The sequence below is a fragment of the Rhinatrema bivittatum genome, chromosome 4, assembly GCF_901001135.1.
Source record: "Rhinatrema bivittatum chromosome 4, aRhiBiv1.1, whole genome shotgun sequence".
Taxonomy (NCBI): Eukaryota; Metazoa; Chordata; class Amphibia; order Gymnophiona; family Rhinatrematidae; genus Rhinatrema; species Rhinatrema bivittatum.
In genome coordinates, this window is record NC_042618.1 from 65,430,749 (window position 1) to 65,456,381 (window position 25,633).

At 41.2% G+C, this 25,633-nt stretch overlaps 1 protein-coding gene across 2 annotated transcripts in view; it reads right to left on the minus strand.

The window, feature by feature from the left end:
- TMEM260 (transmembrane protein 260) overlaps window positions 1-25,633 on the minus strand; it is a 246,464-nt gene that overhangs the window by 183,096 nt on the left and 37,735 nt on the right. Inside the window, exons 1-2 of one of the 2 annotated variants that reach the window (XM_029598249.1) lie at window positions 25,196-25,281; window positions 3,069-3,204 (exon numbers count right to left, since the gene is read on the minus strand). In XM_029598249.1, the coding sequence (XP_029454109.1) occupies window positions 3,069-3,080 (12 nt within the window). In that variant the 5' untranslated portion in view covers window positions 3,081-3,204; window positions 25,196-25,281. Of the gene's footprint in view, window positions 1-3,068; window positions 3,205-25,195; window positions 25,348-25,633 lie in introns of those variants that run through there. The other variant, XM_029598248.1, reaches the window with a different exon arrangement.

Genomic DNA, 25,633 nt, shown 5'->3' on the forward strand with positions numbered 1-25,633 from the left:
CGATTTACCATGTTCTGTTGAAGGCAATAGACACCTTAAATAGATGTTTTTTGAAAATGGATAAATGGTTAACAGAAAATGAGTTAATTCTACAAAAAACTGTTCCCAAGGGGGGTGGATCGACAATTGCCAAAAGGTTTGCTGGAGTAGCTATACCTAAAAAATTTCAGGCACAAAACGCCCAAATTATAAAAGGCACCCACGCGTAAAATTCGAGGATTACGTGTGTGGCTGGGCTCTGTGTGCGCCACATGAATTTTTGAAAGGGCCCGGCCCTGTGCATAACCCGGGAACCGCACACACATGGACGCCCATAGCACTTTTTAAAAAAAATATCTACACCCAAAATTTAGATGTATTTATTGACTCAGGTCTTAATTTTAAAACACTGAGTTGGACAGATTGTAAAAATAGTGGTTTTTTTTTAGATTTAAAATGTTAAGCTGTTGCAGAAATTGGTTTTGACAGAGGATTTTCAACAGTAATTCATTGATTCTTGGAATGTATATTGGTCTGCCTAAAAATCAATTGAGGATCTTACAATTATTGCAAAATGCTGCCGCATGGCTAATTGCTGGTTTAAAGTTGGGGAATCATATTAGTCTGGAACTACATTCCCTGCATTGACTACAAATATATTGGAGGGTGCAATTTAACACCGTTGTTCATAAGTTGTTATTCTCAGAAAAACCTTATAACTTGGCTAAGTTAAACAAAATCCTACATGCCTTTTTGCAATGATCTCAGCACCAACTGCAGGTTCCAGGTTTATGTGATTATAAGCTTAATCAAATGCACATCAAGGCCTTTTCATACATCACTCCAATGTTGTGGAAAGTGTGCCCGAGGAATTAAAGGCCAAGTAGAAATAAAGATCTTTAGGAAGATGCTCAAAGCTTGGTTCTTCTTTCAGGCTTTTAAGTAGCAAAGGTAGTTATGCGAGTATGTAGATTTATTTTATACTTTTAATCATGATTTGAAATGTTATTGGTATGATATATATGAATAAAGTTTCTCATTTTATTGTGTGCTCTTATTTTAATTATGTATTTATTGGAACCAGCAGGTTATAAAAATGGTAAAATAATAAATATACTTTATTACTTATTTGTGATCTATTATTTGATTCAAACATTGAAAAATAATGGCTGTCAAACAAATAGATCAGAAACATTTTTGCCGCAGTAAGAACATAAGTAATGCTAGCTCTGGCTTTTTTTTTTTTTTTAAACTAAAGGAGAACACTTGTTAAGCAATGCCTACAGGATGACTAGCATCCCTCAATAGCTCGAATGCCCAGTTTTTGTGGAGTTCAACTTAGCAGAATATGACTATGCTTCTATATTTAAGAACATGAGACATGCAACGCTGGGTCAGATCAAGGTGCATCAAGTCCAGCATTCTGTATCTAACAGTGGACAGTGCACGTTGCAAGAACTCAGATCATCCCATAAAGTATATCTATTTCCTGTTACTTGCTCCCAGAGATAGCAGCAGCTTTCTTTAGTCTACCTAGCTAATAATGTTTTTTGGACTTTTCCAAACCTCTTTGAAACCACTATGCTAGTCACCTTGACAACATCATCTGGCATCAGATGGCACAGCTTAATTGTGCAATAAGTGAAAAGCACTTTCTACAATTTGTTTAAATTTACTGGTGGTCAGTTTCTTGGAGTATCCTCTTCTTTTAGTATTATTTGAAAGGGTAATCATCATCCTTTACCTGTTCCACCCTATAAACTTCTCTCTCAGCCATTTATTTTCCAAGCTGAAGAACCCTAACCTATATAGCCTCTCATCACAAGGAAGCCATTCCATTCCCTTTATCATTTTTATCACCCTCTTCTGCATCTTTTCTAGTTCTGCTATGTCTGTTTTAAGACAAGGTGACCAGAACTGCATATAATACTCAAAGTAGTTGTACCATGGATCGACAGAAGCAATATATTTTCCTTATTATCCATTCCTTTTTGGATCATTCTTAACATTCTATTTGCTTTGACTGCCGTTGCACACTGAGCTGAGTATTTCAATCTATTTATTTTTAACTTTTCTATACCGACGTTCCTGTAAAAAATACAAATCACATCGGTTTACAATGTAACTGCAAAATTCGCTCAGGGGCGATACATAGAACATGGGAGGCAAAACGAGTCGTAACATAACATATCATAACTTATCATAACCTAATAAGTCATCTCATAACGTATTGTCCCCAAGGACTCCATGGTCTGTTTCCAGACTAGTGACTCCCAATACAGAATCCAGCATTGTGCACCTGTAGCTGGGAATTATTTTATGTACACACTTTGCGCTTTTTCACATTAAAATTGAATCTGCCATTCAGGTTCCCGTTTGCTAGTCTCACAAGGTCGTTCTGCAGTTCCTCGCAATGCATTTCCTTTTAACAGCTCTGAATAATTTTTGTGTCATCTACAAATTTGATGTCACTGGTTGTGCTCTTTTTCCAGAATTTGTTAAACAGCATAGGTCCCAATACAGATCCTGTGATAATCTCCATTAACGACATTTCTCCATTTGGAAAACTGACTAGTTATTGCTACCTTGTATTTTAACCAGTTTGCAAAATCCAAAATAGGTACTGCCTCCTATACCATGACTTTTTTAATTTCCTGAAGGTTCTCGCTATGGAAATCCATATTGCAAAATCCAAATTTTAAAAACCATTTACAATGCTTAAAATTGGGTTTTACATGTGTAAATGCACTTTACCTGTGTAAGTGGGCTTTTAAAATTGCTACAATATATGCCATTGAATTGTCCATAAGGATTTACACACATAAGTGCACTTTAGGCACATAATGGCTTTTTCAAAATTGCTACAATAGTATGTTACATTTACGTGCATAACTTCTTTGAAATTCACCTGAAAGTGTATCAACCAGTTCAACCTTTATCCATATGCTTATACACATTTTCAAAGAACTATACAGATTAATAAAGGCACAACTTTTGTTTTCAAAATACATGCTGCTCATCCCCATTAAGCCATGTTTATCCATATAACCAGTAATTTTATAAGGAATAGCTTCCACTATTTTACTTACCACCATCTGCATATGTGGGAGTATACTGCTGTCTTCCCCCGCCCCTTCCCTAGCGACAGACTGTTGCGGCTGCCCGGGTTAATTCTTTGAAATGGTGACATAGCAGCTTTCTTTAAAACAGCGGGAACCAAACCATCTGCCAAGGAACAATACCCCATCCTTAACAACCAGAACACCACCTCATCTGGTAAATCAGGAAGTGGATAATAGAAGGACTAGGGGGCATTCCATGAAGTTAGCAAGTAGCACATTTAAGACTAATCGGAGAAAATTATTTTTCACTCAACGCACAACTATTTATTTATTTATTTTCCTATACCGACATTCAATTTGCCATATCACATCGGTTTACATATAACAAGAAGCCTAAGGCTAGCCTTATAATGACTTGGTACAGTATAACAGCTTAACTGGATAACTAGTTAATTGTACTTAACAGTTGTATCAGATAATATTACACATATAATATGCTTAACATCATGACTTTTTACAGAGTGAATTTGAAGTTGAATTAACTATGTACAGTGGCAGGGGTGGGACTGGCGGGGCTGATATTGTTGGGGATGGGGGTTGAGGGGGAATTATCTGGTGTGAATGCTTTCCGGAAGAGCCAGGTTTTGAGGTTCTTTTGGAAGGTGGGTGTGGAGGGGTCGGTTCTGAGAGCGGGTGGAAGGGTGTTCCAGAGGTGAGGGCCTGCTAAGGATGCAGCACGTTCTCTTGTGGAGACTCTATGTACTTCCTTGGCGGGGGGAGTGGCGAGCAGTCCTGTGTTGGTTGAGCGGAGATTTCTAGTGGGGCTTCGAGGGGTCAGAGGTCCTTGTAACCAGCTGGTTTGTCATTATGGATTGCTTTGTGTATGAGCATGAGTGTTTTCTATTGAGATCTGAATGGGACGGGTAGCCAGTGGAGTTGTTTGAGTGCAGGTGTAATGTGATCTGTTTTTTTTCTTATTCGTTAGGGATCGTGCGGCAGCATTTTGTAGGAGCTGGAGGGTGGATGAGGGAAGGCCAGTTAGAAGGGCGTTGCAGAAGTCTAACTTGGTGAAAAGAAGAGATTGTAGTACTGTCCGGTAGTCTGGGGGATGAAGTAGAGGTTGGAGTTTCTTAAGGATTTGGAGTTTGTAGAATCCTTCTTTTATTAGTGTTTTGATATGAGGTTCGAAGCTCAGTTCCTGGTCCAGGGTGACTCCGAGGTCTCTAACCATCAAGAGCATATTGTTGTTGGATTGAGTTGTAAGCTCTGGAATTTGTTGCCAGAGGATGTGGTTAGTGCAGTTAGTGTAGCTGGGGTCAAAAAAAGGTTTGGATAAGTTCTTGGAGGAGAAGTCCATTAGCCACTATTAATCAAGTTTACTTAGGGAATAGCCACTGCTATTAATTGCATCAATAGCATGGAATCTTCTTGGTGTTTGGGTAATTGCCAGGTTCTTGTGGCCTGGTTTGGCCTCTGTTGGAAACAGGATGCTGGGCTTGATGGACCCTTAGTCTGACCCAGCATGGCAATTTCTTATGTTCAGGCTCACCATCTGTAGATATTTAAGGCATCACTGGAGCTCTTTTTGAAAACTGGCATTATATTTCCTACCCACCAGTCCTCAGGTACAGAGTCAGATTTGAATAATAGGTTAGAGATGTAAAGTATACATGTAAGGAGCCTTCACAAAATATATACTTTTATTTCTATTATATTTATTTTGCCTTTTTAAACTTCAACAAAAACCGAATCATTTCATAGACATATATTTAACTTCTGCCTGTGAGATGCTGTGAGATAGGGACATAAACATCCAGAGCCATTTCCTCCTAGCTCAGAAGTTAGAAACAAACCTCTAGATTCAACAAAATGCTATAACTTTCGCATCGATAACACCCATGATAAGAAAAAGGGGCATGGCTTTGATAATTTTAGAATTACCGCGCGCCATCTTAGCGCTTTGCATAGGTAGTTTATCTCAACGTGCGTTAACGTTTTCACACCTTGCGATGCTTGTACTTCGCTACTCATGAAGTGCTCACACAGGCGTTTCCTTACTTTTCGGGGGGGGGTGGGGGGTGGAGAGAGAGACTCTTTATAAGGCCTTCATAGTAGTCAACTATTTATATCCGTATAGGAAGGCCAGCTAGTAACTCGAAGTGAAGGTTTGGTGGTGGTGTAGGGTTTTGGGGCAGAGTGAGACATACGAACAGCACCGTACATCTTAGTGAAGATTTGACATCATTTGGAGTGAGGAAAGTCAAACTAAGATAAGATTACTTCAATGTTCTCTCACCCTAGCTTGAAAGTACCCTGGTAGAGAATCCATCAAGCTAGGGTGAGAGAACATTGTAAAAATCTCATCTTTGTGACTTTCCTCACTCCAAATGACGTCAAATCTTCAGCGAGATGTACTGTGCCATTCGTACATCTCACTCTGCAGGTACAACTGGCCCCAAAACCCTACACCACCAAAACTTCACCTCGAGTTACTAGCTGGCCCTCCTATAGCAGTATAAATAGTTGACTACTATGTGTGCCACCCAGAGGCTCTCTCTCATGTATACATCACTCCACTCCTCTCCTCTCCCCATGCGCAAAAATGCCCAAAACAGAATTTGCAATATTTTCTGCAAATTCCGTTATGGTCGTTTTGGGCATATTGTACAGCTTAAAGCCAGGAAAAAAGGTGCAGTTATTTCTGGCATTAAAACCGTGTGATAGTGTGCATTATGCTAGCACACAGTACAATAATGCTCCTCATTTTCATTAATCCTGCCCCTTTGAATAAATTTGCCAAATTTGCATTTTCACTGTGCGCTGCGATAACTATTGCATGTGTTATGGTGTTATCGCGGGCATTAATGTCATAACGGACTTTGATGAATGACCCTGAAAGACAGGAAACTGAAGAGAAAGGGTAGACTGGGTCAGTAAGATGAATCTGAGTTTTACTGCTCCAGATATAAAAATTATTTTATAGTAGGATATGAAATGCCAGCATGAAGCAGACCAAGAAACCTGAGAACTGTATAAGAATTCAGCACAGCACTAGAAAATGTCCAAATAAATAACTGCAGATATAAAACTCAGGAAAGTTCTGTGGACATTTTGTTAAACAGACCATGATTACACTTAAGGGGACTTATGGGACTTGATCGTTATTTTGGGATAAGTATTCCTTTTCAATCATGCGGTATTTAATTGGGAATTTCCCTTATAATTTTCGTACGGTTTCTTTTAAAGAAAATTAGAAAAATTTAGCAAATTTGCAGGATTTATTAAAGCAAATTAGACCCCTATGGCAAACAAGAAGCTATTTTGAAATGTCTTACTCGTGAATAGAGGGTCTTACATTAGTATCTTGGCAATAGAGTGCTATCTATTTAAAATAAGACCAATACATTTATTTCTTTGTTATTTGTACACTTAAGGTCTGACATTGACAACCTTGCCATCCAATCAGATTCGAAAATTAACTCTAGCCAACTGATAATTTGCTAACATTGCACACTGCACAATTATTGGAAAGCCAATAATTCAGATGTTTATGAATTGGCCAACCAATGAAAAAGGCCTAACACCAGACATCAGCCACTTATGATCCAGATATAGGTGGCGACAAGCTAAACTACTCCTATGATTACTGCAAGCATAATCATCAGAAAAGAAATCTAAACGAAGAAGATTGCAATGGACAACAGGAAGTGCTGGGTGCACACAACATTACAACTTTCTGGTAGCATAGAAGCATACCCTGCTAAAAACTTCAATTCGCCAGACTTCTGAAGCACCTAAACTTCAGGTGATTAGATATATAGCAATTTTAGGGTAACAACTTGAAGTAATAAGCTCTCTTAATAAATTTTGGGTGAATTCCTATTTTTAAGTGATAGCCTTGAGGCCTCTGACAGCATCATTTAGCCATGCTGGTTTCCACCAGGCCAGTCTAATGTTTTCAAAATGTTAATGCTCTGCAGTAAACATTCTACTTTTGTTTACATAAAGTTCTTCTAGGAATCACCAAACTGAGTAATGGAATTCCAATGGTACATAACTGCTACAATTTTGGAAAAGTGAAGCAAAGGAGCTTACAAATAGACATGCAGTGCTATTCATTTCTCTCTCATTAAACTGAATTGCATAACCTGGAAAACCCACAACCAAGGTGAAACTGCCCACCCAAACTAGTTAATAATCAACCAGTTGGAGGGAGGTGCTTTAGGTCCGGGATCACATAGAGGATCCTGCAAGAGACTAAATGCACAACAGAAACTTTATAGGTAGAAATCTCATGTGTGTCGGGGAAGCATATAGCGATAGGATTATTCTACCATCTACCTGGCCAAAATGATGAGACAGACGATGAAATGCTAAGTGAAATTAGGGAAGCTAATCAAATTGGTAGTGCAGGAACAATGAGAGATTTCAATCACCCTAATATTGACTGGTTAAATGTATCACGAGGACATGCTAGAGAGATAACATTTCTGGATGGAATAAATGACAGCTTTATGGAGCAAATGGTTCAGGAACTGAAGAAAGAAGGAGCTATTTTAGATCTAATTCTTAGGGGAGCGCAGGATTTGGTGAGAGGGGTAATGATTGTGAGACCACTTGGCAACAGTGATCATAACATGAACAAATTTGAATCCGTGACGGGATGGGGGACAATAAGTAAATCCATGGCTCTAGAACTAAATTTTCAAAAGGAAAACTTCGATAAAATGAGAAAAATAAGTTAGAAAAAAAAATAAAAGACGCAGTTGCAAAGGGTATGCATGTATAACAGGCGTGAACACTATTAACAAATACCATCTTAAAAGCACAATCCAGATGCATTCCATGCATTATGAAAGGTGGAAGGAAGGACGAGCCATTGCTGGTATGGTTAAAAGGTGATGTGAAAGAGGCTATTTTGGCCAAAAGATCTTCCTTCAAAAAACTGGAAGAACAATCTACCTGAAAAAAATAGGAAAAAGCACAAACTCGGACAAGTTAAATGTAAAACATTTATAAGACAGGCTAAAAAGAATTTGAAAAGAAGTTGGTCATAGAGGCAAAAACTCATAATAAAACCTTTTTAAAATATATCTAAAGGAGGAAGCCTGTGAGGGAGTTGGTGGAACTGTTAGATGATCGAGAGGTTAAAGGGGCACTTAAGTAAGATAAGGCCATTGCGGAGAGACTAAATTAATTCTTTGCTTCAGTGTTTACAGAGGAGGATGTTGGAGAGATACCATTTCCACAGTCAGTTTTCAAGGGTGATAATTCAGATGAACTGTCCCAAATCATGGTGAACCTGAAAGATGTAATAGGCCAGATTGACAAACTGAAGAATAGCAAAATCACCTGGACCAGATGGTATACATCCCAGAGTTCTGAAAGAACTCAAAAATGAAATTTCAGACCTATTAAAGTAATTTGTATCATATCAAAATCATCCCCTGTACCTGAAGACTGGAACTTTTCCAATATAAGCCTGATATATAAAAAGGGCTCAGGGAAACTACAGACCAGTGAGCCTGACTTCAGTGCTGGGAAAAATTGTGGAAACTATTATAAAGAATAAAATTACAGAACATAGAGATAGAAATTATTTAATGGGACACAGCCAGCATGGATTTACACAATGGAAGTCTTGCCTCACAAACCTGCTACATTTTTCTGAAGGGGTAAATAAGCATGAGGATAAAGGTGAACTGATAAATGTAGCTTATATTTGGATTTTCAGAAGGCATTTGAAAAAGTCCCTCATGAGAGGTTTCTAAGAAAACTAAAAAGTCATGAGATAGGAGGCGATGTCTTTTTGTGGAATGCAAGCTTATTAAAAGACAGGAAACAAAGAGGATTAAATGGTCTGCTTTCACAATGGAAATAGGTAAATAGTGGAGGGCCTCAGGGATCTGTACTTAGACTGGTATTTTTTAATATTTTATTTATTTTATTTAAAGTTTCTATAAATGAACTGAAAAGAGGTACGATGAGTGAGGTGATCAAATTTGCAGATGACATAAAATTATTCAGAGTAGTTAAATCACAAGAGGATTGTGATAAATTGCAGGAGGACCTTGTGAGGCTGGAAGATTGGACGTCCATATGGCAGATGACTTTTAATGTGGAAAAGTGTAAGGTCATGCATATAGGAAAAAACAACCCATGCTGAAGCTACATTTTAGGAAAACCACCCAGGAAAAAGATATGGGCATTCTAGTTGATATTACATTAATATCAGTGTGCTATGGCAGTCAAACAGCAAACAGAATGTTAGGAATTATTAGGAAGAGAAAGGCAAATAAAATGAAGGATGTCATAATGCCTCTATCGCTCAACTTTGAGACCACATCTTGAATAATGTGTGCAATTCTGGTCATTGCATCTCAAAAAATATATGGTAGCACTGGAGAAAGTACAGAGAAGAGCAACCAAAATGATAAAGGGCATGGAACAGCTCCCCTAGGAGGAAAGGCTAAAAAAGTAAGGGCTGTTGAGCTTGGAGAAAAGATAGCTGAGGGAGAATATGATAGAGATCGACAAAATCATGAAAGGACTTGAATGGGTAAATATGAAACAGTTATTTAACCTTTCGGATAATATAAGGACTAAAGGCACTCCATGAAGTTAGCAAGTAGCACATTTAAAACAAATCTGAGAAACTTCTTTTTCACTCAGTGCACAATTAAGCTCTGAAATTTGTTGCCAGAGGATGTGGTTAAGGCAGCTAGTGTAGCTGGGTTTAAAAAAGGGTAGTGTAAGTTTCTGGAGGAAAAATCCATAAGCTGCTATTAATCAATAAGGAATACCCACTGATTGTTGCCAACATTATTTATTTATTTATGAGGTTTTATACACTGACATTCATGTGGAACATCATGCCGGTTTACAATTAACAATAAAGTTGGAGAAATTACATTGAACAGGGAGGAGGGGAGGGGAGAAGGCTAGAAGGAGAGGGAGGAAGAGTAAAGAAGGAAAAAGCAAGTGATGGAAAATTAAAGGAACAATTTTATGGTAAGAAGCTGCTATAAGTGATTACAATATCAGAATGAGTATAAGCAAAATTACAATATATACAATCTAATATTTACAAAAACGCCATTGAAAATAGCAATGGATAGATCAGAGCAATCTTATACAGTGTACTATCTTAAGTGGACGCAGTGGTCGAATGCTAGGTGGGGAGGAGGGCAGGGGGGAGCGGAGGGAAAACGGGAAAAGGGGCGGATGGCTAGCTGAGGGAGAAAGGTAGAGAGGTAGGTAAGGGTTAGACTAGGTTTGGTTCGAATCGGGGTAGGCCTGTTTGAACAGCCATGTTTTGATTCCTTTTTTGTACATTACATTAGTAGCATGGGATTTATTTAATGTTTGGGTACTTGCCAGGTACTTGTGACTTGGACTGGCCACTGGATACTGGGCTTGATGGACCCTTTGTCTGACCTAGTAAGGCATACCTTATGTTCTTATAGTCAGATCAGCATGGATGCTTTTTTTTTTTTTTAAACATTTTTGCACATTTTATTTTTCTTATATATCTACTTTGCATGTTTGCATGCCCTTCTATATTTGCAGCTATTTATTTTTTGTGTGTTTGTATATACACACACATACAAAATATTATATAGTTATACACACATAAATAGAAATACACATCTCTCTGGATTTTTCTTCTGATAACTGAATGCTTCCCAAGTGGGTAGAGTTTCATTTCTATGAAGAGAAGACTAGTCACTCTGGGAAGTCTGTTTAAAACTTTAATGGAGGAAAGATCTGCTGTTATCAAATCCTGAGTTTAATTTATACAGAGCCTAGTGCAGTCTCTTTTCAAGCTAAAATAGGATTTTTCTAAAAATAAAAATATTTTTCTATAGTCTAATAGTTTATTTTTACATTTTTATTTTACATAATTATGTAAATTTTTACACTTAAAAAAAATTAGTAAAGCCCCCTGCAAGAGGGATTTTAACTTTATAGCTGTACTGCTGTCATCCTTCTAGTCATCTGTCATAAAGACTGCTCGCTGTGACAACATGTTATCGCAAACATTAGTAGTAATACGAATAAATCTATTAAGTTTGCTGCAAAATAGTCATTGTTTTGTTGAAAAAGTCATTTTAATTGATAGGAAAATTGTGAGTGGAGTCAAAGCAGCTGCAGCAAACATTAAAAGAAAATGATACATTCTTCACATAAGCAAACAAGCTATAAAACTAGAATAGACAAATTTAATCTCTTATAAGGATAGAGTTTTTGTATATTAAAGAAATGTTGTTTTTTTTTAAACCTCGACAGCAGTGGCAATAGATCCCATATGTCCTACTGGTGGGTATTATGTCCATTGACAGAAGATTTTAGAGGTCAAGTTCATGTCACAAGAGAAATGAAATTGTAACAACCCAACTGACATTGTATAATGTCTTCTTCTGCTCAATCAATAGGGCACTGCTAGTCCTATTACCATAGAGATGGCTTGCTCCTTACTGAAGGGTGTCTATTGTTTGACAAGACAGATTTGCCACTTGAATTGTGATGTTCCCAAAGGACTTGTACTTCATCAATTATTTGTATTCTTAATATTTAAGCATTTTCATATTTAAATCTCTAGGATGCATGGAGTGCACAATTGTTATGCCTAACAAAAGAGAGTTTCAGATGCAATCTTAAAACACCTAAATTGTAATAAATGTTGCTTCTGAACAAGTTAGATAACAAAAGAAAATCTTAATACATTACTCAACAGAAGATGTTTCTGAAAAATAAAGCTGGCTCATATTATAAATTTCTGTTTTAACTCCTGCAATGTAAAATCAGATGGATATATATAATTGGTTTTACTAATAAAAAATAACACTTAAAATCCTGTTAACAGATAATTTAATAAATATTTCTTCTTAAAATATTTGTACTCCATACCGATAGAATATGCATATTTTTATACCTTGCTTTATCTACTCACTGTTCAATCATGCAAATATTTTAATTCCTATTAGCTATCTGCTTAATTTTTTGTATCTACCATAATTTAACCTAATGAAAAGAACATATTTTGAAATTTTTCAGAAGAAAAACCTCAATTTATATATTTTTTTATAACTTATTATGATACATTTTGCACTTAGTAAAGTAGGTAAAGAAATACTGTAATATAAATTCAGAAATGGCACAATATAAATATTGGAAGATTTTATTGTAAAACCTTCGTAAAGAGATTCATAAATTTTATTAAATAAATAAATATCACTCAAACTATTCCCTATTTTTTGCTCTGCAAAAAAACCCTCAAAATATTGGATATTATATATATCTTTCACTATAATCCTCTCAAATACAGGTTAGACTAAGGTTAAGAAACTAGAGAACTTCCATATCAAAGCAGACTAAGGTTAACAAAATCCCAAACTACATGGGATTCAAAATGTTTTCTTTTCACAGGGTTTGAAATGTAAATAACAAAGGTGGCCTTAAAGGCTTTCCCTGAAAGTACCAACAACTAGAAACTAGATTGTAAGGAAGTGGAAAACTAATGAAAGAGTAAAACAGCACCACATACTGATTTCTCCTGTTGCTCTTATCTGATCAGACAATATGCATTGCAAACAGGGCCAGATTAAGGAGTGGGCCAATAGGGCAATCACCCAGGGCGCGAACCAATAGGGTACTGAAACCTCACTGACAAGCTGATGCAATATCTGTGTGGGGAAAACGGGCACTCTTGATTGAGCGCCTGCTTTAACATGCGCCCATCCACCTCTCCCAGGCAAGAAACGCAGAGACTAATGAGTCACTGCATTAAAAAGGAGGCACTAGGGGAAACTGCGTCCTTTCTGCCTCTTTGGCATCGGGTGCCCAGGAAAAGTGACTGTGCGTGGCTTAGGAAAACAAACGCTCAATTTTACGCGCATCCGTTTTCCTAACCCATGCACAGCCCAGGTTAGGAAAATGGATGTTCGTAAATTGAATTTTTTTTTTCACGTTGCTGCTTTCTGTGGTTCCTCCGATTTAATATTGTCACGATATTAAGTCGGAGGAACCACAGAAAAGCTGTATTTTTAGATTTTCTGTTCAAATTTTGGGTCTCCTCAAAACTTCACGCCAGCTCCAGGTGTTAATTTTTGAGGGTTAAAATGTGTGCGTTGGGCGCATGGTTATTTTTTTTACATCAGGTGCACTAGCTAAAGGCCTCGACATGGCATTTGCATGTGATAAGCGCTATTAGCTGCGCTCTGGTTTGGACGTGCATTTTGGATGCACTGATCCCTTTATTTAGGATTTTAGGTAGAAAGCTGAAATCCAGAACCTCTAGGATGGCATTCTCTGAAATGCTTCCTGTTCCACGTGCAGGTCCCCAAAGGCAGGCAGAGCTCCAGAGTTTCAATGCATGGATGAGACGATGGTGCAGGGAAGAGGAATTCAGTTTTGTAAGGAACTGGGGGAACTTTTGGGGAAGGGGGAGACTTTTCCCTAAAGGATGGGCTCCACCTTAACCAGAGTGGAACCAAGCTGCTGGCACTAACTTTTAAAAAGAAGATAGAGCAGCTTTTAAACTAGAACAAGGGGGAAAGCTGACAGTCACTCAGCAGTGCATGGTTCGGAGAAATGTATCCTTGAAGGATACTAATGAAACTGGAGAGTTAGGGCATCCCAACAGAGAGGTTCCAAGAAAAGCAAACGTAGTCCAAGTGCCTATATGTAAAAAATGACCTGAGCTAAAGATTTACAAATTAAGGGCTAGATTTTAAAAGCCCGGCGCACCTATTTTGCATAGGCTGCCGTGCGCGCAAAGCCCCGGGATGCGCATAAGTCCTGGGGCTTCGTAAAAGGGGCGGGATTGGGTGGTCCGGGGAGGGTCCAGGGGAGTGGCGACGGTTCGGGGCGGACCGGGAGGGCGGTCCTGAGTACCCCAGCACTGTGGCCTGTGCCGGGGGATGCTTCAAGCAGGCGTAACTTGCACAACAAAGGTAGGGGGGGGGGATTTAGGTAGGGCTGGGGGGGGTTAGATAGGGGAAGGGAGGGGAAGGTGGGGGGACGCGGAAGGAAAGTTTGGAGGGAACAGAGGCAGGCTGCGCGGCTCGGCACGCGCAGGCTGCTGATTTTGCTCAGCCTTGCGCACGCCGACCCCGGATTTTATAAGATACACGCGGCTACGAGCATATCTTATAAAATCCAGCGTACTTATTAAAGATCTACCTCAGCGCCTATCAACTGAAAAGTAGGTTGCTAATACAAACAAAAAAACACTCTGAAATGTTTGTATGCCAATGCCAGAAGTCTAAGAAGTAAGATGGGAGGAGAGTGTATAGTAGTAAATGATGAGATTGACATAATTGGCATCACAGAGACCTGGTAGAAGGAGGATAACAATGGGACAGTGCTATATCAGGGTATATATTGCAATGATAGGGAGGATCAACTTGGTACGAGTATGGCACTGTATGTCCAGGAGGGTATAGAGTCCAACAGGATAAAGATCATACAAGACACTAAATGCTCAGTAGAACCTATATGGGTAGAAATCCCATGTGTGTTGGGTAAGAGTATAGTGATAGAGTATACTACCGTCCACCTGGACAAAATGGTCAGACAGATGATGAAATGCTAAGAGAAATCACTGAAGCTAACCAATTTGGCAGTGCAATAATAATGGGAGATTTCAATTACCCCAATATTGACTGGGTAAATGGAACATCAGGACTTCCTAGAGACATAAAGTTCCTGGATGTAATAAATGACTGCTTCATGGAGCAGTTGGTTCAGGCACTAACACAGGGCGCTATTTTAGTTTTAATTCTCAGTGGAATGCAGGATTTGGTGAGAGAGAGGTAACGGTGGTGGGGCCACTTGGCAATAGTGATCATAACATGATCAAATTTAAACTACCGTATTTTTCGCTCCATAAGACGCACTTTTTTTCCCCCAAAAGTGGGGGGAAAATGTATGTGCGTCTTATGGAGCGAATATAAAAAAAAAACACAAAACACCCCCCCCCTCCTGACCCCCCCAAGACCTGCCAAACGTCCCTGGTGGTCCAGCGGGGGTCCAGGAGCGGTCCGGGAACGATCTCCTGGGCTTCGGCCGTCGGCTGCCAGTAAACAAAATGGCGCCGACGGCCCTTTGCCCTCACTATGTCACTGAGACCGACCAATAGCAGCGGTCGGTCCCAGTGACATAGTGAGGGCAAAGGGCCGTCGGCGCCATTTTGATTACTGGCAGCCGACGGCCCACGCTCAGATCATCGTTCCCAGACCGCTCCTGGACCCCCGCTGGACCACCAGGGACGTTTGGCAGGTCTTTCGGGGGGTCAGGAGGGTGGGGGGTTGCAGTAAATTAAGTCAGCAGGTCTTGGGGGGGTCAGGAGGGTGGGGGGTTGCAGTAAATTAAGTCGGCAGGTCTTGGGGGGGGTCAGGAGGGTGGGGGGTTGCAGTAAATTAAGTCGGCAGGTCTTGGGAGGGTCAGGAGGGTGGGGGGTGTTAATTTAAAGGGTTGGGATGGGGTTTTTTTTTTTTGGGGGGGGGAGGGGTTCCCAGAGAAAGAAACATTTTCTGATCTGGGGAGTGGACCGAAATGGCCCTCCCCAGACCCGAAAACAAAATGGGGAGAAAAAAAGCAGCTATGCACTCCCCTAATTTGCTCCATAAGACACCCAGACGCAGAGCCGGTTTAGCACAATTTTTTATTTTTTTTTATTTTCCCCCTCTGAATCCTAGGTGCGTCTTATGGTCAGGTGCGTCTTATGGAGCGAAAAATACGGTAATAACTGGAAGGGGACAATAAGTAAATCTACAGCTCTAACACTAAATTTTCAAAAGGGAAACTTTGATAAAATGAGAAAAACAGAAAAAAACTGAAAGGTGTAGCTACAAAGGTTAAAATTGTTCAACAGGCATGGACATTGTTTAAAAATACAATCCTAGATGTGCAGTCCAGATGTATTCCACGCATTAAGAAAGGTGGAAGGAAGGCAAAATGATTACCGGCATGGTTAAAAGGTGAGGTGAAAGAGGCTATTTTAGCCAAAAAACATACTTAAAAATTGGAAGAAAATAGGACAAAGCATAAGCATTGTCAAGTTATGTAAGACATTGATAAGAAAGGCGAAGAGAGAATTTGAAATGAAGTTGGCCGGAGGCAAAAACTCATAATAAAACCTTTTTAAATATATCCGAAGCGAGAAGCCTGTGAGGGAGTTGGTTGGACCGTTAGATGACCGAGGGGTTAAAGGGGCTCTTAGGGAAGGATAAGGCCATTGCAGAAAGATTAAATGAATTCTTTGCTTCCGTGTTTATTAATGAGGATGTTGGGGAGATACCAGTTCCAAAGATGGTTTTCAAGGGTGATGAGTCAAACGAACTGAACCAAATCACAGTGAACCTGGAGGATGTAGTAGGCCAGATTGACAAACTAAAGAGTAGCAAATCACCTGGACCGTATGGTATGCATCCTAGGGTACTGAAGGAACTAAAAAATGAAACTTCTGATCTATTAGTTAAAATTTGTAACCTATCATTAAAATCATCCATTGTGCCTGAAGACTGGAGGGTGGCCAATGTACCCCCCCAATATTTAAAAAGGGCTCCAGGGGCGATCCAGGAAACTATAGAGCAGTGAGCCTGACTTCAGTGCCAGGAAAAATAGTTAAAACTATTCTAAAGATCAAAATCATAGAGCATATAGAAAGACATGGTTTAATGGAACACAGTCAACATGGATTTACCCAAGAGAAGTCTTGCCTAACAATCTGCTTCATTTTTTTGAAGGGGTTAATAAACATGTGGATAAACGTGAACCGGTAGATGTAGTGTATTTGGATTTTCAGAAGGCGTTTGACAAAGTCCCTCATGAGAGGCTTCTAAGAAAACTAAAAAGTCATGGGATAGGAGGCGATGTCCTTTCGTGGATTACAGACTAGTTAAAAGACAGGAAACAGAGTGTAGGATTAAATGGTTAATTTTCTCAGTCGAAAAGGGTAAACAGTGGAGTGCCTCAAGGATCCGTACTTGGATCAGTGGTTTTCAATATAGTTATAAATGATCTGGAAAGGATTACGACGAGTGAGGTTATCAAATTTGCAGATGATAAAAAATTATTCAGAGTAGTTACATCACAAGCGGATTGTGATACATTACAGGAGGACCTTGCGAGACTGGAAGACTGGGCATCCAAAAGGCAGATGAAATTTAATGTGGGCAAGTGCAAGGTGATGCATATAAGGAAAAATAACCCTTGCTGTAGTAACACAATGTTAGGTTTCATATTAGGAGCTACCACCCAGGAAAAAGATCTAGGCATCATAGTGGATAATACTTTGAAATCTTCGGCTCAGTGTGCTGCAGCAGTCAAAAAAGCAAACAATGTTAGGAATTATTAGGAAGGGAATGGTTAATAAAACAGAAAAGGTCATAATGCCTCTATCGCTCCATGGTGAGACTGCACCTTGAATACTGTGTACAATTCTGGTTGCCACATCTCAGAAAAGATACAGTTGCGATGGAGAAGGCACAGAGAAGGGCAACCAAAATGATAAAGGGGATGGAACAGCTCCCCTATGAGGAAAGGCTGAAGAGGTTAGGGCTGTTCAGCTTGGAGAAGAGATGGCCGAGGCGGGATATGTTAGAGGTCTTCAAAATCATGAGAGGTCTTGAACAAGTAGATGTGAATCTGTTATTTACACTTTCGGATAACAGAAGGACTAGGGGGCACTCCATGAAGTTAGCAAGTAGCACATTTAAGAATAATTAGAGAAAATTCTTTGTCCCTCATCGCACAATTAACCACTGGAATTTGTTGCCAGAGAATGTGTTTAGTGCAGTTAGTGTAGCTGGGTTCAAAAAAGGTTTGGATAAGTTCTTGGAGGAGAAGTCCATTATCTGCTATTAATCAAGTTGACTTAGGGAACAGCCACTGCTATGAATTGCATCAGTAGCATGGGATCCTCTTAGTGTTTGGGTACTTGCCAGGTTCTTGTGGCCTGGTTTGGCCTCTGTTGGAAACAGAATGCTGGGCCTGATGGACCCTTGGTCTGACCCAGCAGGGTAATTTCTTATGTTCTTACATTCTTAGGGATTCTGGATGTGTGTCCAAAACATGCTTCCAACTGCGGGTTACCCTGAGCATATGATATTGCATCAGCCTGTAAGGGGGGTGCCAAATTACCAGCCTGCCGTGGGCAGCAACACATCTTAGTCCTTTTCTGCATGCAACTGTACTAGAATGACCACACAAAGTTTAGTACTATGACTAGTACAAAATGAGAATATAGGATAGATATTAACATCTGCATACATATGATCTGTAAGAGTAGCAACGATGCCAAGTTAATAAGCAAATACATAAGAACATAATAAGTAGTCATACTAGGTAAGAAAGAAGATCCATCAAGCCCAGCACCCTGTTTCCAACAGTGGCCAATCCAGGATACAAGTACCTGGCAAGTACCCAAACATTAAACAGATCCATGCTACTAATGCCGGTAATAAGCTGCAGCTATTTCCTAAATCAATTTGACTAATAGCAGTTTATGGACTTCTCCTCCAGGAACTTGTCCAAACCTTTTTTTAAACCCAAATATATGAACATACACACAAGTAGTTTTGAAATTATTGGAGACCAACATTATGCGTAGTTACAACTGAACAATGATTTTGATAAAACTGTAAAACATCAGAAGTTATTTGTAAACTAAACAATAGCACACTCTTGAGTCGACCACAGGTAATGATATAACGAACTGATGTTACCAAGTTAAATCAATTACAGGTCAAATATTTCAGTCCTGAGGAAGTGCTATAAGAAGGACTCAAGTTTGCTGGGAAAGTGTGCCAAAATCTCAAAAGAATTTGAGTGTTGAACTACTATTGTCTTTGTATATTGCATGCTGGGAAAGTAATTGAGAACTTGCAAAAGTCACTTGCTCTGAGAAGGTCTGACTGCTGGTTCCAGAACAAGTAATCACTGATGTCTGATTCTCACCCACTCACGTCACTTTTTTTTTTTAACTTTATTTTCAGAATTTTCAAATTTAACAAGTCAAAGACAGACACCAAAATATAGTGGATTAGCAAAGGAAATTAAAAGAAAGGAACAAGTTATATAAAAAAAAGAATTATCCTATAAGACCACTACATGGGGACCTAAAAAGGAAATAAAAACAAAGAAAAGAAAAAGCACAATATCAAATTAATCTCACTACATAAAACACTTGGATTACAACATCAGGTATGAACAGGGAGGGGCCCTTCTCGATTTAGAAGAAAATATTCCAACTGATCAGGATCAAAGAAAATATTTGTTAGTGCCTGTTTTATAATATACTTGCAGGGAAACTGCAAAAGAAATAATGCTCCCATATCAAGCACTCGTTGCTTTTTAGCCAAGAAAAGCTTCCTTTTAAGTTGAGTCACCTTAGCAACATCAGGAAATAAGGTGAGTTGTTGACCTAAGAAGAATTTGTTAGCGGAATGAAAAAACATTTTCAGAGTTCATATAAGATCATGATTCAAAGCAAATACTCAAACAGGGCAAATACTCAAGTAGAATAGAATGCCTTGTATTTCAATCTGAGATTCGTGCAAAAAAAGCTGTCAAATTTTCTAATGCATTAACATGTGATGAAATATGACTATTAGCATTCCCACTCTGTCTAAAAGGTAAGTAAAATGCTTTGGTAATAGGAGGACCCGAATCTGAAGGAACTTTAAGAACCTCTATGTAAAATTTCCTTAACAATTTGATTGGAGAAATACTCAAGGATTTAGGAAAATTGAGCATTCGCAAATATAATTTCCTCAAATTATTCTCCAGAACTTCTAATCTCCATTGAATAGATTCCTGACTTTTAATCAAAGACAAATCACATTTCCCTAAAGAAGATATGGCCAACAGTTGATGCCTTATCTTTTTGCACTGAGGATGTCTCCAAGGTTGTGTGACCTGGAAAGATGTGTAAGACTGCTGTAAATAGCTGGCGATTCTATCCTTAGGAATGTGGATAGCTAGGTCCTGGTAGGCATGAGAATTGCTTGGTAATTTGCCTGCCTGGTACAAAAGGTGGCAGTCCTCATGTGGTACCTAGATATGATTTTAGAGTATGCAGGGGAGGAGACAGTTGTCAATAGAACATATGGACACCAACAACATAGAAAGGTACAAGAAGGAAGTTCTGGAGGCTAAATTTAGGCATTTAGTAGGAAATTGAAATCCATTAGCTCCAGGGATGCATTCTCAGAAATGCTCCCGTTCCACATGCAAAACCCGAGAGTCAAGAAGAGCGCCAGAGTTTCAATTCATGGATGAGAAGATGGTGCAGGAAAGAAAGTTGTATGGAATGTTGTATGGGAAAGGGGAGCCTACGCCAATGGGATGTGCTCTACCTTAACCAAGTTGGAACCTGGCTGTATGGCTAACATTTGAAAAAAAGAGAGCAGGAAACTTATAAACCTGACCATGGGGGAAAGCAGATAATTGCTCAGAGGTACGTGGTTCAGAGGAAGATTTCTTCCAAGGATATTGATAAAACAGGAAAGTTAGAATAACTCAATAGACAGGTTGTGGGAAAGGCTAAAGGTAGCCCAGATGTATTTAAATAAAGAGCACACAGATATGAATCGCTTCAAACTGCCTGTATTATCTGCTAATGAGCAGTTTGTAAATACAAATAAAATTAGAAATACAAACATACATTATGTAAGATTTGTAGACATTTGTTGCTGTGCAGAGGTTGGCGCAACCTACAAAGAAGGTCATGTAGATCCCCACCATGAGCTGGTGGACCTAGGCTAGGAAAAAACTGATTTGGAACTTCACCTATATCAACCCCTTTCCCACTGTGTTAAGCCCTCGGGTTCTGGGGGCCAGCAGGTCTTAGGCGAAAGTCTCTTAGCAGGTCGAAGGAGCATACATCCTAGCCAGACTAGGGTCAGTGGCAGGTAAGAATGGTTGAGGTCTGGGCTAGGGTCAGTGGCAGGCGGCAGGCAAGAATAGTCAATGTCTGGGTTAGAGACAGTGGCAGGCGGCAGGCAAGTAACCAGGCTAGGGGTGAATCCAGAAGTCAGTTCGAGAGCAGGCGAAGGAACACAAAGGACTGACAGGAAGGAAAGCTGGGCCTGGATAAGATGAGGCAAACTGAGCTGGAGAGACTAGGCTCAGGAAAAGCAGCAACTCACACAACACAAGAAGATAGGTGACCTGTTGCTGAGGCAAAGGAAGGAGTTCTGAGATCTATATTGGGCTGGAGTCCTGACGTTATCGGGATGCACCAGGGGCAAGTTCCCACCGGAGTCCCTTTAAATGTGGCAGTGCATGCACCTAGAAAAGCAGAGGAAAGGAGTGACAGTGGCAGCTTCCTGCCACAGAGCGAGCACCCGGCACTGTCCCGTCACGGGGTACTGAGCACGGCCAATCAGTGGCATCAGGTTAGTAACACTTTCAAAAAAGATTATTAAGTTAGAATATATTGTATTATAGGAGGATAAAGCACGAGGAGAAATTACTACTTGCCTAATAATTTCATTTTCCTTAGTGTAGACAGATGGACTCAGGACAAGTGGGTTATGCACCTCTGCCAGTAAATGGAGACGAAACAAGTTGACGTCACAGCATGTATACTCCTGCAGCGACATCAGCCCACCAGTATTCTCTTCAAAAGCAAAAAACAGTCAACCATTACTGTACTCAACCAACAGGAAACACTGATCTCAGGTAATGAATGAATGCACCCCAATCTAGGCACTGGATGAACACTTACCAGTAAACCCCTGGAACACATAGCCCCACATTAAACCAACCATACGGCAGCCAAGAGCTGGAAGCTGAAGCCATCTGTCTACATTAAGAAAAACAAAATTATCAGGTAAGTAGTAATTTCTCCTTTCCTAGTGTGTAGACAGATGGACTCAGAACCAGTGGGATGTACCCAAGCTACTCCCAACTAGGGTGGGAAGTTGCCCATGGTCCAGTCAATACCGCACGTTCAAAGGCTGCATCCTCCCCGGCCCTGCACATCCAGACAATAATACCTGGAAAAGGTGTGTAAGGAAGACCATGTTGCAGCTCGGCAAATGTCGATGGGAGATAACAATCTAACCTCCACCCATGACACTGACTGAGCCGTAATGGAATGAACCCTAACCTGAGCAGGAAATGGCTTTTCAGCCTCCACATATGAGGCCATGACTACCTTCTTAATCCAGCAAGCTATTGTAGCCCGCGAAGCTGGTTCGCCCTGCTTCCTTCCACCATCGACAAACAGGCAATCCGTCTTTCGGAAAGGTTTAGAAACCTCCAGATACCGCATGACATGTCTCTTGACATCCAAAGGATGCAACAGGCAAAACTCTTCCGCATCTTCTCGCTTATCCAGTGATAGCAAGGAAATGGACGGATTCAAGTGAAAATCCGAGACCACTTTGGGCAAGAAAGAGGGAACAGTACGCAGCTTTATTGCTCCTGGAGTCACCCAAAGTAACGGATCCCGGTAAGACAAGACCTGCAGCTTGGAAATTTGGCGCGCAGCTTAGGGGCCATGTCAAGGTTCATGTCAAGGCTCATTCTGTTAGAGCCATGGCAGCTTCGGTGGTCCAGTTGTGAGCAGTCCTCGTGGAAGAGATCTGCAACATGAAGTTCACTCCCCACTTTCGCCTTGCACTACTGTCTAGACCAGTGGTTCTCAACCAGTGTGTCACGACCCTGGTGTGTCGCCACACTTCCTGGTTCCCCGCTGACCCAGCTGCTCCCCAGTCCTCCTCCGCCTGGGCTTAAAATGCTGTCAGCCCGGGCGGAACGTGGCAGGACGGCTGGAGTCAGCGGCACCGGCATGGTCTCTTCTTCCCGCCACCCCCCCCCCCGGGTGGCCCGGAAGAGGAAGTGGTGAGCATCAGGTGCGTGTGCGGGAAGAAGAGACCATGCTAGTGTGGTCAGAATCGGCCCGAAGAACAGAAGAGAGGCGCGGTCTGAAGAATCTGCAGCGCGGCTCGGAGGAAAATGAAGAAGGGCGTCAACCCCCGCGGCCAATGGGACTCCTCGTCCGTGAGGGCTGAAAATGAAGGAGGTTAGGGTTGGGAGGAAGCTGCTGCTGCCGCTCGTTCCGGGGGGGGGGAGAGAGAGTGAATGAGCAAGCATGTGTGTTTGAGATCCTATGTGTGTGTGTATGTGAATGATTGAGAGCCTGTATATGTGAAAGAGAGTATGTCTGTGATTGAGCCTGCCTGTGAGAGAGAGCATGAATGTAAGTTTACGATTGGGAACCTGTATGTGTAAGTTTGTGATTGAAAACCTGTTTGTGTGAAAGAGTATGTGTGTGTGAGAAAGATCATGTGTATATATGATTAAGAGCCTGTATATATAAGTAAGAGAGAGAGCATGTGCATCTGTGTGTGATTGAGAGCTAGTTTATTGGAATCACTTCCCTGGGCTTAGAGGGTCCCAGGATGTTGAGGTCCTCTGGCGGAGGTTGTGGCCGTATTATCGGAGGCCCTGGCTACATGTGGACGAAGGTATGCAGGCCTTTGAAGAATTCCACCCAGGAGATAGATGCTGGGTCTAAATTAAGAGGCGCTGTGTCCCTGGGGAGTCCCGTTTGAGGGAGGGTCCCGCTGGGAGATGCTAGGTCAGGCATACTGTTCAAGAAGCTGGAACCCGGTACCGGCTGGGGATGGCCTTGGGCTGGATCCCCCAGGGCCTCCTCGCACTGTATACACAGGGCCGTGGCCTCCTCATGCTGTGCAGCTCTAATGTGGCATGCTGGGCAAAGGCCCTGAGCTTCTTTTCCGGTGGTGCCATGGCTTGTGCGTGTAAAATACAGGGCCCGGTGGCTTAGTTATGCGCTCCAGTGCGTCGAAGTTGTGCGCGTAGGATTGGTTCGCGCTCAGGGAGATAGACGCGCTGTTGTGCGCACAGATTGAAGTTATGCCCCCGGCACAATAAGCGCGTGGCTATGCGTGTCGCTTGTGCGCACTGTACTTGGGCGCACACAAGGTATCTGTGCGCCCGGCTCGCCTCTGTACGCATGGATCGGGGCGGCAGACAGGGCGGCGAACAGATCAAAATGGTGACGGCTACCACGCGGACAATATGGTGACCACCTCGGAGGGTTTCCACGTGGGAGGTCCCTCTGATCTGACCAGGGTCTAGCCCTGCTAGGGCAGATCAACCCGGTGGCACTGGTCCCAACTGGCGATCTGTGTGACTCCTCGAGCTTCGGAGACCGGAGACTTTTAAATAGATTTCTACCTTACCTTGTCTCGGCGCTTCCCGGTCTCGTTCCGGGCGGTCTCCGGCTGCGGGGGGAGAGGGAAAATACCTTCACTGCCGCCGTGCTCGAAGTTGCACTCGCTGCCTCTCACCTCACCCGATGTCGGGGGTTAGGTCCCTGCCGAGGGTCGGCCGCCGGACCGAGGCTTACCTCCAAGGGGTCACGGAAATCACCTCGAGAATTCTCAACTGGGGGAGGGACCCAAAGGGTGTCACCGCAGGAGAGCGGGGCTCGTCTGTAGAGGTAAGATTTCTTCTTGTTTTGGTTTTCTTTGCTAAATTACTCTAACTCTGTGCTAGCGTGCATAGAGTCCCGAACTGCTATGGAGACGGAAAATACTGAAGAGCTGCACTTCCTGCAGGGGTATATGTACTAGGGCTGACGTCAGATTGAAATCTGATCAGTCTCCAACTGCTATCAGGAATACACTATACCCATTGGTCCTGAGTCCATCTGCTACACGCTAGGAAATTAAGGATTATTACGGCATCTAAGCCCTGAGCATGGGACTCTCCACTGTTACAGCTGTTTTAATCCTGCTTGTCAACAGAGAGCATAATTGCTTACCTGTAACTGGAATTCTCTGTAAAAAGCAGGATAAATCAACCATACTTGTATTACCCATCCTCCTCCCTGGGAGTCAATTGCTATGCTTAAACTTTGGAAGAGATAGAGGGGCTCATGAGGCAATGGCTGCTTGCAGAACTCCTGAGTATGTTTAGAAAATGCTTTTGCGCTTAAAGAGCTGGTCCATCTCAGGACCATCAGATGACATCACCCACTGTTATTGCTGATTTACCATGTCAACGGAGAATCCCGGTTACAGGTAAGCAACTATGCTTTTCCAAATAGTTAAGAACATTTCAAAGTTACATATTGCTTAAGAAAAAAAAACTATTAGCAAAAAACTCACCTGCAAGTAGTATAAAAGATTAGAGATGCTGCAGCAGCTCCACACAGACCACTCAGAAGATTTACCCGATAAGCAACAGAGCCAAAAGGAAAAAGTGTAATCACTAGCTTGGCCAGCAGAGTGAATAACGGGTAGCCAGGAGGATGAGCAACCTATGGGCATATCCAAAATACAAATTCATAAAGGTTTTTAGGCACAATATCTGTCTTAACATTGCATTCAAAGAAAAAGTGAAGGATCCAAGAAAGGCTGATAGTAATATGTGTAAAAACCTGAAGATCCAAAAACTATAAAAGATATTAATCAGAACAAACATCTGTATTATTAAAGGAATCATCAATTATTAGAGGCTTATGAGGTCCCAAAATAGTGCCCTTCTAAGTAATCTATAACCCCCCCCCCAATAAAAACAAAAGAAAAAATCAAATCAAATCACCT